The sequence below is a fragment of the Lepisma saccharinum genome, chromosome 2 (assembly GCF_977018435.1).
Source record: "Lepisma saccharinum chromosome 2, izLepSacc3.1, whole genome shotgun sequence".
Taxonomy (NCBI): Eukaryota; Metazoa; Arthropoda; class Insecta; order Zygentoma; family Lepismatidae; genus Lepisma; species Lepisma saccharinum.
The window spans coordinates 47981475-47995224 of NC_139230.1; the positions used below are offsets into that span (position 1 = coordinate 47981475).

The window sequence follows — 13750 nt, forward strand, 5'->3', positions numbered from 1 at the left end:
TGCTCTACAGTTAGCTGGGACAGGGTATAGAGTCTTCATGTATTCTGGTTCCATCATAACTATAGCTATCTTTCGCAGGTTGATATGGAAGTAATCCTCAACGAGAGATTAGATGGTATCAAAAGGCACCTGGTTCAGTTCCCTGTGGATACACATTTCAGGCCTTCGGATTTCACGTTAAACTGTAATTACAGTTCCGAGTAATTGATTTGTACATAAAGAGAACTTACAAACATTTTCAAACATTTTCATAAAGGCTCCCTCCACATAAACTTTGGTTTTCTTTTAACCTAAGTTATGTCATAGTGGCGTAATTTGTTTCGTATATATGTTTTATTGCTCTTGCATCTTGACAATGCAAATAGCCTTAGTGCTGATGCACCTTGACGTGTTGCATGGCACTGTAAGTCAATTTAACAAGACACTCTTCTCAGCTTTAGGGTGTATTTCACTCAACAAAGCGAACAGAGACGTTGTGTTAAATGTATGAAAATTTTCCTGGAAATGAAATTAACATGTCTTGGCTTGCAATTTACAAGCGGTAAACGTTGACACCGTGTTGATAAACAAAGCTACTTAGGGCAGAGCTGGGCAGGTTTTTGACACCAGCGTCTGCTTGGAAGTCATTTGGAAGCTAGCCTAACTGGTAAACCGTAAATCAACCTGTCAGGAAAAGAGCACTTCAACATAAATGAATGCTATTATTGCTGGCCACCGAAAGGAATAGCATTTGAGTAGAAGAAAACTAGAGTAACATAAAATTAATACAAATTACAAAAAGTGATTAAGTAGATTATACTCTCTCCCGGGAATCTCTGGAGCAAGGCCGCGCATAATTTTATAGAAGGGGATAATGCCAATGGGAGGAGTACAGCAGTACACGCTGATGAAAGCAGCTGGCAGCTACAAATGTTTCCCCCGTTCCACGCAATACCGTTCCCTCGCACGTGTTCATTGGTCGGGCCCTCTCGAATTACTAGTTGCGCAGAGACTTGCTTTCGTTCGCTCGCTCCAGAGATTCCATGGACAGAGTATAGAAGACTGACTCTTGAGGAGACCAGGGTATGAGTTTTCAGTTTCACTAAATGAGTGGCTTTGGAACTCGCCCAATGGTGTTCATCACATCATATTCACTATGGCCGATACCGAGAATGTGAGAAGATCACCCTCCCCATGCCACATGTGCCTTTATGGTACGATGGTACACAGAGGAACATTCTATAGTTCATAAAACTTAGAATTTATGTGCACACAGAAAACTAAATACATCAAATCCATTTGATGCACCAGAAACGAATCGAATGATGAACCCAAAGCTCATCATCAAGTTTGGCTTTTGCCAAGAATCAGGTTTATAGCTTGATGCATTTTGTATATCGTACGTAAAGGTAATGCCAAAGTGCATCATATGATGCAAATTAGAATTTTCTTCTGTGCCGAACTGATTCCAAATGCATCGATTGATGCGTTTTTATGCATCTTTCTCGATGATGGACTTAAACATTTGATCTGTAGCTCTACATACGTTATACATTTTTTGTTTCAACTGATGCATTTACTTTTCTGCATGTATGCAAACTGCTATTGTTCACTTACTTGTGTTTTTACATGTTCTGTTATTAATGCTTGTGCTTCTGATTTTGGAAACTGGACAGATCTCCAATGAGTTTTTCTTGTCTAAACGTTTCACACTATGCATCGTTAGACTTATTAGAAAGTTCCCATTAAAAATTAATGAACATTTTTAACATATATCATGCATTTACGTAATTTATTTCCTAATCTCTGATATCAAATCCACATTGCTGCAGATTCTTCCATCCGGATTCAAAGGGAAAAATGTTTACTCCATTACCCAATGAGCTCATTTTCAGTAAGATGAACTTCGTTTGTATTCAGGATGCTTTATGATTACCCAGGATTAGACAATCCTTTGTTTTGTTTATAGGAGGGAGTTTCACGTATAATGTGCAGTCATACAGCCCCTCCCGTGCCTCACAGTTAACGCTCGTCCTTTATAGCCGGATTTAATGCTTATTTCGGGGCAGAGGATTACAACCACGTGGGGGCAAGGTAATGAAAGAACATGAGAGAAGTAAAGCAACCTCGTCCAGCGTAATTTATACCAAAAGCCGTAAGATGTCGTTGAAGGGAACGAGAGCTTCCGACATCCTCTTCTCGGTGCTTTCTAGGCCAACGGCTAAGATAAATTTCTCTCTGATCTCGTGCACGTTAATCACTAGAAATTCCTTAATTACTAAGCACACCATATATTTTGTATCGTTATCACATGTGCAGCGCCGCAACTTCCAGTTTTGTTTGGTTCTTAGACAGGTGGGCACACAGGTCAGACCCGTCCCCAGGATATTTTGGAGGGAGGGGCCAAATCCGAAATTCTGTTGGATTGATTGAATTAAGTTATTTTACATAGCTTTTCTGCCCTTTGGCTAATGGTCCAAAGTAACGGAAGAAATCCAACCCAACGATATAACCCCCCGACCCTCATAATCAGCAACACAGTCGCTTACTGAAAAGGTTATCACACAGCGTACTGCATTTTGTTTACATTCAATTCTCAGAAGTATTCGAATAGTACTGTGTTCCGCAAATTAACAATGGTTTAAATTTCCTTTCAATTTCTTATACCAGGACCATTGAACAACCATGTTTAGAAAATAATATATTTATAAATTAAATTGTACGTATCGGCAATGATTATTAAAATAAAGAACACGACTAAATGCAAATTAACAAAAAAACGAGATATTTTCGGTTCGAAAAAGTTGGTACATGGATCGAAAAGAGTGTACTGTCCCCTCTAAACTGGGACGTCTGCTGGTAGCTTTGCATCAATGGTTATAAAACTACAATTACTCAATAATGCAGACTGCAGACTTGTGTATCCTGCCTCTGTCCATAACAACCATTCATTTATGCAAGAACAAAATTGAAATTCTTGCAATTTTTTTAAAAAATTATAATAATCATCAGTTATTTTCGTAGGTTTTTATAGGCTCACATTAAAATATTTCATGGTTCGAGGGAGGGGAGGCATGGAACCCATAGGCCCTCCCCTGGGCACGGGCTTGACACAGGTGCCTTATTGTGCAACTGCCACAAGAGTGGTACTGCAGATGTAAATTTGGGTTGATTCTCCGCAGATATTTACTTGAAGTCCACTTTATGCACAGATAGGATAATCAGGGCTGGATCTACAGTTTCTAGCGGGATCCGAACCGTTATGTTCCTCCAAGGTATATCGAAACCGGGACCCCTTGATTACAAAGCGACGACGTTACCACTGTGTCATCAGGGCTACAGGTAAATGCACGTATATTTCTTATTTCCAGATACATTATCAGTTTTTTTTGTACATTTCGCCCAAAACAACTTTATATCACCGCTCACGTGTTTTGTTTAACAAAAAAGTTCCCCGTGCATGTGCCATGAAGGCACATTTTAGGGGATGTGGGAGTTGGGCCCCACACATTCTCGATCTCTGCCATTTTGAAGGTGATGTGTTCAGCACCACGCTCCGGTCGCCTCTACCCTCCAAGGTTGCCCCCAGGTATCCATTGATTTTAGGCTGGGTGGTGATTCCCAGAGCCGCTTTATACGGGGACAAGGAAAAATTCCGGGCTTAGATCACTCACCCCGGACTTCCGGCGAGGCAGTCAGACGCTCAATCTACCTACCGTGGTTTCAGTTGCAAATAGTATATATATTAGAGCTGAGCCGATACCACCATTTGCCGATACCGATACCATGACCTATACCCACCGATACCGATGCCGATACCGATACTTGTATATTTCCAGAACAAAGGCAAGTTACCGAGTCATACTAACTCGTCACATCACTAGGCACGTATTTAGAAATATATAATTTGGGGAGCCAGTCCGAGCCTAGTGTCTCAGAAATGTAATAATAAAAGTGTTTCTATTTAATACGTTAATATTTGTAATAATATGAAAATTAATTAATTAGTACTTAATTTCTCTGATGCGTATGGAGTATTGCAGTATGTAACCACAAACTAAGAAACGGAGGAAAGTCAACGTTAATACTTTTTTGTTCTTTCAATCTTGACAAAAAATATTGTTATTACATAAATAGTAAAAAGACGCTATAAAATTAGAGATAAAACAGCAAATATTCATCATATAGCTTACGTGTAGTTAATACCGCTAAAATTTGTGTAAAAACAACAGTCATGGCAAGGAAATTTGTCAAAGAAGTAAAAAATTGAATATTTATTGAATAACAAAGTGAATGGTGGTACGTCCATTAGATGAAAAGTAAAGTGCTTGATAAATATTTTATGTACATTATTGTAAGTAGTGGTGTACATAATCTTTAGAGGGGCCTCTCCGATGGTGTCGCCGTGGCCTTGTAATTAATACTCAGTGGAGGCACATAGTGGTTCGTTTCCTACTTTAAAATGTAGGTCCAGTCCAGATTAGCTTATCTTTCTTAGTACTGTCATTCAAAGCCGTATGTTCCCAATCTGATCTCGGCGGAAATTATTGATTGATTTGCTTTATTTTACTTCGCTTTTTGTGCCATTTTTGGCTAATTTGCGAAGATGGGGATGAGTGATGATGTGATGAAATTGATGAATGAACACTCCCAAACATCCATGCCCAGGCCGGGATTCGAACCCTGGAGTCGTAGTGCGATGTGCTAACCACTCCGCCACGGGAGCCGGCTTTCGGCGGAAATAAATAGCCATCACTGGCCGATTCCGGCAGTCACACGAAAGACAGAAGTGAAAAGGATATGTATAAATTCCTGATTCCCCTTCGCGCTTGAACGTAGATAAAACAAAGCTAATTTCACAGTCAACTTCTTTTCCAAGAACTCCGCAATTACCTGATCTGGCATTAGTGCAGCGGGGGGTTACAAACATCCACCTATCTTACCACCACGAGCTTCAAACAAGAATTGGCAATGAATGGTTTATTTCCCACAGCGTTAACTAAGCAGTTACATACCTTTATAGTCACGTTTGGGTTCAGCTTTTACTTACCCATGGCTATGATCTTGCCATCTGCTCCCAGGAGGGTGGGGTTTTATCTTAATTGTTGTTTCAACAGCAGTTTAACAACATACAACCAACCCCACGCAACAGATGCCTAAATTAAACTCTCTAGAATTCCGATTGCATAGTTTGCGTGGAAGTTCAACTATATACTCAGTGAATGAGTGTAAAGTGCACAACTTCCCTACATTACCGAGTAAAAATCTGGATAAGTTGAGAACTACTAAACTTTAAAGGAAGAGATGTAGAACAAAAATTCCTTAATGTGACTGTGGGCAGCATGAACAGAAATGCCAGAGGGAAATTGTATTGTCCGTTAAAATACTGCTCAAATCATGGTTATGACATGGTGTTTTTCTTATTGCTGAGTTCTCGACTCAAGATTCACCCTTCATATCCCGGACTGACCATGAATGTTTCCTTCATCAATTTCACCTAATTGTCATACATTCTCATCGTCATGATTAACATATATTTACAAAAATGATGCACAATAGCCAGAATAGAAATAAAAGAACTGAATTGGTATGGATTTCCTGGTCTGACTTCCACGTTTGTAAACTCGGGTTCCATCTCAGATATAACATTTTCCGACGATGTTCTTTCAGAAACGGATTTGAGGTCAAACAGCCTTCAATCATTGAGTACGTGAGGACAAACTTTAAGTTGATGGCGGTAGGAGCGTGGTGCTCATCACATATAACCTTCACAACCCTCATGCGCCTTCATGGAACGGTGCAATGCACCGGGGTGAACTCCTTTGTCTTTTTTACCTTTCACAACATTGGCATTTATCTAATTGGTGGTAAATTATTTACCTTGAAAATAGATTGAATGATTGAAGTGTGTTTAAAATCCGCTTTAAGCACACATAGGCTAATTGAAACGTGCACCTACAATTTAAAGTGGGATCCGAACCTATGGGTCTCCACCTGTTATATCTAATTATTTGCTTTGAAGTTTTAGTGATCTTTGAGATACAGTGGCTAATTATAAGATATGATAAGAAAGCACACAGAATTTGAGTCTGCAATCGCTTTTTGTCTACATGTTAACTGCATGCAAAACATTGCATTGGTGTGAATCTATAAGAAAAAATACGAAGGAAGTATCACAAAGTTTAATCTTAATGTTCTTACTGCATATAAGTTTGCTGTTTACTGTTGACGATTTTAGCCTAAAATGGCTATTTGTGCTGTATCTGACATTTTCTCAAGTAAATATCTTGCCGTTATTTAAGCTCATGGTCTTTAACCAGGGAAAATGCACTATCAGTCAGCTGTAAAATGAATTGGTCGAATATGCATTAACTCTACGAACTCGTATATAGATTTACGAGAAATAAAATTATTGATTTTTGTTTTCTATTGTACGGTCTCTTCATTTTATTGAAATCATTTCCTTTCTGTGCTACATGTACAGTGACATATTTTAAAATTCTTTCAAAGGAACCAATTCAACCAATTCACAATTACGCAACTCGGAAATAATTTTACTTGTTCATTAGGTAAAAGTACGTTTTTTTGCTGTTCAGAAGTCTTCTCGAATTGCTTGATATTCAAGCACCGTTCTCAAAATCACATTGGACTAGTGCTCTCGCAATATAATGTAATTTTCGATACCTTCCGTGCAATATTGAGGGCAGAAAATCACGTTATAACATGAAAGGGTGAACGATGCTAGGGCACTCAACACATCCATAAGTAAATCACTTTTCGCAGCGATAATCACGTCACGTGAGCTTACCCTCACCAAATTGTTGTAATTGCTTCTGTTTGGTTCGAGAGGTCTTCTCTCCTGCTGCCGGTATGAATGATTTTTATCATTCACCTTGTGGTGGTGTTTTTCAAGTTATGTTATCCCTTTCTCCCCATGTTTCTTTCATCTAAATAAGCTGTGAGCGAAAAGTTGCACGGAACTTTAACGTTTACATGCTATATGTAATATTTGATTTGTACTCATGTCTGGCAAATAATTGTAGCACTTCTTTCATTTCATGTTCCATTTCATAACCATGCAGTGGCGAGAGTTAATTGTTTGCAAATTAAGACGTATTGTTATGTGTGACTTTGAACTTCACACTTAACAATATAAGAGAGCCACTAAAAGTTACGAAATTTTCATCAATATTTTAATTGTATTTTCGATCTTCGTTACGTTAATTTGCTACCACTCTAGTTTAATCCCAACAATGAGTGTTAATGATGATTTGGATGAAGGAATAAACACAATAAGCACATATCTTAAACAGGGTTCCAACCTAGGACTTCTGGCTTGTAACGGACTATCAGCATTTGAATTGCATACATACTGCTTCTTAACTTTGAGAGTTTTTTACGGGATGGTAATAAGAATGAAGAATTCACTAGCAACTGAAAAGTTATGGCTAGAATAATTAATGACGGCCTCCTTTGTGGAGTGGTCATCATAAAGCGCTACGAAGCTAGAGATCCTAGGTTCGAACCCTACATAAAACATGAATGTATCATAATGTTTGTTCCATAATTTATTTCTTTTGTTAATCATTCGTCTCCATTGTCGCGACTATCTCAAGAGGTAGAAAATCGATGACAAATAACCAAAATGAAAAAAAAACAGCAAAGAAGAGTACAAATAATAGTTTGATCCTGAGAATAATACCAAGATAGTCTGAATAACTTAAATTTTAAAAATATCACCAATTTTCTGTATCAGCAGCATTGGATTACTTAAAAATAATTGAAATTGTTGATTATATTGACCTCTCACTTTGATAATACGGAAAATTAACCCCTGTTATTCTATTATTATAAAATAATTTAGGTTTATGTAAAACGTTTTACGTTAGTTTGAATCTTGGACTGAGAAACGTCTTACTAAAATATCACATGGAATATCAAATAAAATAAAACAGAACATTTCTCTCTAAGATCCAATAATAAATATTGGATTTTTCTATTTGGAGATTAGAAAATATAGTTTTTTACAATACGACATCTAAGAGTCAAATATCTCTTAAAATTCCAGCAAACTAATATTTTAACCCCGTACGCAAGAAGTTATCTTCCTAATATGTAATTTTTTTTCAATTTTTTATGAAATTGTCCGAGATTTGAAATGCTCCAATCTAAGATATTAGCTATTGCTTCATTTGTTATATGTTTCTACCTCCATGGTGTATTTAATATCAGGCAGAATATCCTTCTATAAGAAGAAACCTACTGAAAACCTACTAAAATGGAAAGCTTGCTTAAAAATATTTTCACGTCTTCTTTAATGACATAAGTAGTGTTTTGTTTTATGTTTCTGCTAAATATTCTTTGTGCTGAGGAGTCGATCTTGCGCTGGATGTTCTCTTGTCAAATTGTTCTTTCGACTACTTGATAGAGACGCGTTGAGAAGCGGAGGAAAACAGCCCTCCAGGCTACTGAATATTAAGGATGCCGTAAATTATGTTTGTAAATTAAGCGTTATTGTTTTCTCCCCTAACATTCAGCTCCATCTCCTTGCCCGGATGTTTGCAGTGAGACAAAGCTACTTTCTCCTGGAATTTGTGTGAAACTTCCTGTAACACGTCCTTAAGGGAGATATTGAAACGTACAAGCGTTAGTTATAAACATCTTTACAGTAGATGTACTTCGTATTTTTTTGGAAAATCTGGAATGAATTTTTTCCTCTAACTAATACCCTAAACATGAACGCAAAGGCAACATTATATAATGTAAATCTGCATGTGTGGAAATTTGTCACATATTTCACACATATATGCTCGATTGAACCTTGTATGCTCAATTGGAAAGTAAGCTAACATTCCAACCAAAATGTCACTTGAAACACAACTTAATTGCAATTTCTATTTTGGTTCTTTTACGTCGCTGTTCCACTTCTTGGGTTAATCAAGACGACGAGAATGAACGATGAAATTTGTGATGGGACAAACATCCCTTCACCAAGGCTCGAACCTGGGACCTCTGCATTCGTAGCCCGTTACGATGGCCCCTTCGTCATGGAACACAGCTGCTGTGATCTCAAGATGACGACTTCGTACCCTAGAGATCGCACGTGCCAAAAGAACGGATACCAATTCAAGGTACACTACACTATACTCTGTCACAGTCATCTCTGGAGCAAGGCCGTGCATAGTGGTAGAGAAGGAGGGGAAAGCGAGTGGGCAGAGCAAAGTAGTACACGTTGCTGCGAAGTCTGATAACTGAAGTCGCTTTCCCCCTTCCACGCAATCCAGTTCCATCTCACGTTTTCATTGGTGGAGCCGTCTCCCGTCACTACTTGCGCAGAGACATATTTTCGTTCGTTTGCTTCAGAGATAGTTGAGACAGAGTGTACACCCACTCGAGGAGTTTGTGCAAACCGAAGACTTGTGTCACGATTGCAAAATAACCAATCCAACGCCTTTCTGGATACATCATTAGGACGTAGAAAGTGCAAAATGCTCCCTCCAATGACCTAGGAGGCCAGCTCCACATGTGTGAGAACATTCAGGTTATTGATTGTAAGCAACCGGAGACTTGATACATGTGTGTGTGTGATTGTTGAATTGTCATAGCTAATTTATACAAAATAAGAGAGGAAATTATATACTCGAATTCAGGTTTGAAATTCTCAAATATTTTCCCGAAATATAGATTCCCTATTTATTTGTACTCGAATAGCTACCTGGAGACTGTCATCTCATGATTTTCTCTTCTTTTCTTGTCAGGTGTGATGTCCTAAGCGGCCACCTGTGATGCCACAATGGAGAGACACCGTCGAGGTGCTGGAGTTCGAGCTTGCAGAACATGTGGCCAGTACCACGCCTCTCACGAGCCACACGTATACGACTATGCTCAGGAGGTCGACGAAGACCTCCTGTGTCATATATGCCTTCAGCCTTTCGTTTCCCCGATGGATATCCCGTGCGGCCACACGTTCTGCAGTGTCTGTCTCACCAATTACATGCAATTCCAGCAAGTCTGTCCCATCGACCGTAAACCTTTAAGTCTTCGAGTCTTCACACAGTCCAGCATTGTCCTACGCAAGTAAGTACCACATGTATTATAATTTATTGTGTCGACCTCCGTGGCGGAGTAGTTACCACAGCGCGCTATGACGCCAGAGGTCACTGGTTCGAATTCCGACCTGGGCATGCTTTGTGATTGTCCCTTCATCAATTTCATCATATCATCACTCATCCTCATCGTCGCGATTAGCAGAAAAGCAACCTAATTCAATATACCAATCAATCAATAATTTATTGTATGGTAGCCAAAATAATTTTTGCTATCCATATTTATCATTTGAACTCATCTTACTATAATTTTGCTATAATATTTCATCTCCATTTCTATTGTTAGTGACCATTTTAACCGCTTTGCTGAGAACAGAACTTGAATGAAAAATATTATATGATTTTTTTATATAAATAGTGTATGACGGGTCGAGCATTATTCATATAATCAACCAGTCATTACATGGCAACAAATCTTAACCAGCTGCCACAAGACAGATGTAGGACTAACGAAATGGCTTGCTCCCTACCACTCTAGTGTTAGATATACGAAGAAGCACTCTCACTGGCCAACATGCAAACAACTGAGAAGCTGCCAACTAGAATCTTAATTTAGACCATTCCACTTTTGACGTTGACTGGAATAAATAGATTCTTCTGTTGAACGACCACGACTGGCAAATTTCTAATTTCAACCCAGTTGCAGCAATTTTGCATCTCTTCCTAGAATGCATCAAGTGCCAGTTGCAATGCGTGAAATGGAAAACATGAAATACAATAAGTAGCCAGAGTGAAATACTGTTAGAACAGCATCCCCATCACATAAGTGATGGAATGGCACTAACATCTGGTGCAGGACAGTGCTTGTTGTGTCAGCTTATGTAACGTGTGTAGTACGCGTGAAATGGGTAATTTCAAACTGGGCATGATTGGAAACACTTCTAATTTTAATGCAGTTGCAGCAATTTTTCATTTTGTTAGCATGCTGCCGTCTATATTTCTTTTTTGGCTCTGACTACTACAGCTACGAGATTAACAAATAATGAAATGACGGTTAATACTTATATTAATATATATATATATATATATATATATTATAATATATTATAATATATAATATATAATAGTTAATATTTAAATATTTACATAAACTTCAAGTAATTCAAACTATATTGGCTTCTGGAATATTCTTCTTTTTAAAATTTAAGCAGACGGAAATCGTAAATGGTAGTCCGCTCGCCCAAAAGTGAGTGGGGGGAGTTTGAATTAAATGTACATATCCTCAATTTTTCTCTTTAATAATACGTATTAAAATCAATTTGTACAAGTGAAAGACACTTCAATATTGTTATTTTGCATGCATTTATTGTTTGACTGACTTGAAATTTTAGTGTTGGGTTAATCGGAACGAAGAAAAAAGGACGACAGAAAAGGGAAATTCAAGAAAAGAGGAAATACTGCACGGGCTGTAGGCAACATAGTTGCCGTCATACTTTGCTAAACCCCTCTCGCGGCGACAACACATTTTCCACGTTCAGGGGAAGTTAATATGAATATGTAACATGTACTATTAAAGATTATTAACAATTTTGTTCACACTGGAAACTAAAATATAGTTAAATATCTAAAAAGGAATTAACGAACCGGAACGGTCCATTGCCATTTCTGATTAGCCGGGAAGGTTCAGGATATTCTGACTGAACGGGAAGGTTCTAGATATTCACGAACCGGAACGCCGTTCCGCTCCGCTCCGAGCCCTGATTATATATTTCTAAACCAAGATGCAGCACAATTTGATAAAACGCAACGTGTTAATGTTGGCACCGTAGCGGTTAATGCATACTGAAGGTCGTCTTTATTAAACGGTTGGAATAGCTTAAGTTAGACGAATTGAGTGTTGCATTATTCATTATTCGTTGTACTCACATTTATCTGTTCGTGCGTGTTGTCATACACGATTCTCCAGAGCCGTTTTGTCCTCTTTCAAACACCTTCTTCTGCGACTGGAGAGTGAGCGTCTTCTGGAAGTTGTTGCTCATTCGATCAATTTCGACCATTGACCATCACAGTCGCGATTACCTTGGTAATGTGGAAAATGGAAAGCAACGTGCACTGCTTGGAGGAAATTGTGGTCGGCAAACCTGCTTGCGTAAGGATTTGTAGTTGAATACGTACAATATCGTTCCTTGAGACTAACACGTGTCGAAAGTAATGGTTTCGCCGTCCTTTGTGGTAATTCGAACCTTTTTGATGGCGTAGTGATAACGCCATCCCTTTGCAATCAAGTCGTCCCGTGTTCGGTCTCCAGCGGATTGCAGTGGTTCGTATCCCACTTTAAACTGTATATCCAGTTCCGATTACCCTATCTGAGCATAACGTGGATTTAAATAAGCATATCTGCGCAAAATAAATGGTCTACAATCAAACGTCTCTGGCAAAAGCACCTCAACAACCGTTGAACTTTTCCTTGTATTTGGTCCTTTCCGATAAGCGCGTGTTGGCCTTGCAAGACATTCGTCTGCACTTGAGCAAACCGGTCTGACACAGCAACGCGCGATCATAACGTGCTGTGTTCTGCTTCCATCAACTGACTGTTGCTGTCAAATTGAGAGTGGCGAAGTTCTTTTACTGTATTCGTTTATTAGTGAAGGTCATTCGCATATGTGTTTGGTAGTGTTGTGCTTTGGGAATGCGTGTGGGGTGCTGGTGTGTAGTACTAGTTGGATATTTTTTATCTATTTATTACTTTGTATTTTCCATTCTTGTCCATTAACACTTTGTGCCAGTGCATAGGTAAGTACACACAGCTAATATTTCTGCCTCAGTTTTTCTTGTGTGTGAGATTTTTCCCCCCTCATGTAGGTGTTCATTGCGTCAGTTTGAATGAGCTTTCATACCAAAGAGACAAGCGGTTAATTAAAGAATGACCAATTTAATGTAGCTACGATATGAAACGTTGCTGTTGACTCGTTCTAAAGAGACGTGTGTCGCGTGTCGCTTTAGTGTGAAATCTCCGTTAATTGCATATTGCTATAACTTAGTTGAATACGATCATGGTTGATGTTGATGGAAGGCAATATGGGAATAACTTGTGAAGCATTTAAACATAACGACAAGTGATTTGCATAAACAACGATACATGATCCAAAAATATTCACGTAGCGGCATTGGTGGTTCGAATCCTGGCCTGGACACGGATGTTGCGTTGTTCATGGTCCTTCATCAATTTCATGTAATCATCATTCATTCTAATCGTCACCATTAGACTAGAGGAAGGAAAATGGATTAAATTACTGTGACAGTCAGATTTACCGTCATTATTATTATTATCGTTATTATTCATGTATGTAGCGGTAAAAAGACGTGTTGATTCGAAGCGTTGAGAGTTTTAAGTTGTAAGAATACATATTTGATTTTTGCCAAGCCGACGGGAGGAACGAGACATTCGCTTGTGTTAAGGGTGAGCACCTGAAGGGTCACGCTATGCGTCTAAAGCTTAGGAAATTCGACCGTAATGACAAACATTTAAATATCTCGGTTTCCAACGGTCAGATTCACGTGAAACTTATACCAGCGCAGCGGCATGTGTGCAAGGACAGATGTGTGGAGTTTCGTCACGATCAAGTGACAATTACGGACGCCAGATCAAATCGGTTCTAATTGATCAGTTTGTGGACAGCGATTGCAATTGAGCTATGGGCGACAGCCAGGCGGAAGCTTAATCC

The 13750-nt window shown here is 38.7% G+C and overlaps 1 protein-coding gene across 4 annotated transcripts in view; it reads left to right on the forward strand.

The window, feature by feature from the left end:
* The window catches only part of LOC145984022 (ligand of Numb protein X 2-like), an 881878-nt gene that overhangs the window by 153058 nt on the left and 715070 nt on the right, over positions 1–13750 (forward strand). For all 4 annotated transcript variants that reach the window (XM_083117335.1, XM_083117333.1, XM_083117336.1 and 1 more), the window contains exon 2: positions 9738–10056. In XM_083117335.1, the coding sequence (XP_082973461.1) occupies positions 9773–10056 (284 nt within the window). In that variant the 5' untranslated portion in view covers positions 9738–9772. The remainder of the gene's footprint in view (positions 1–9737; positions 10057–13750) is intronic.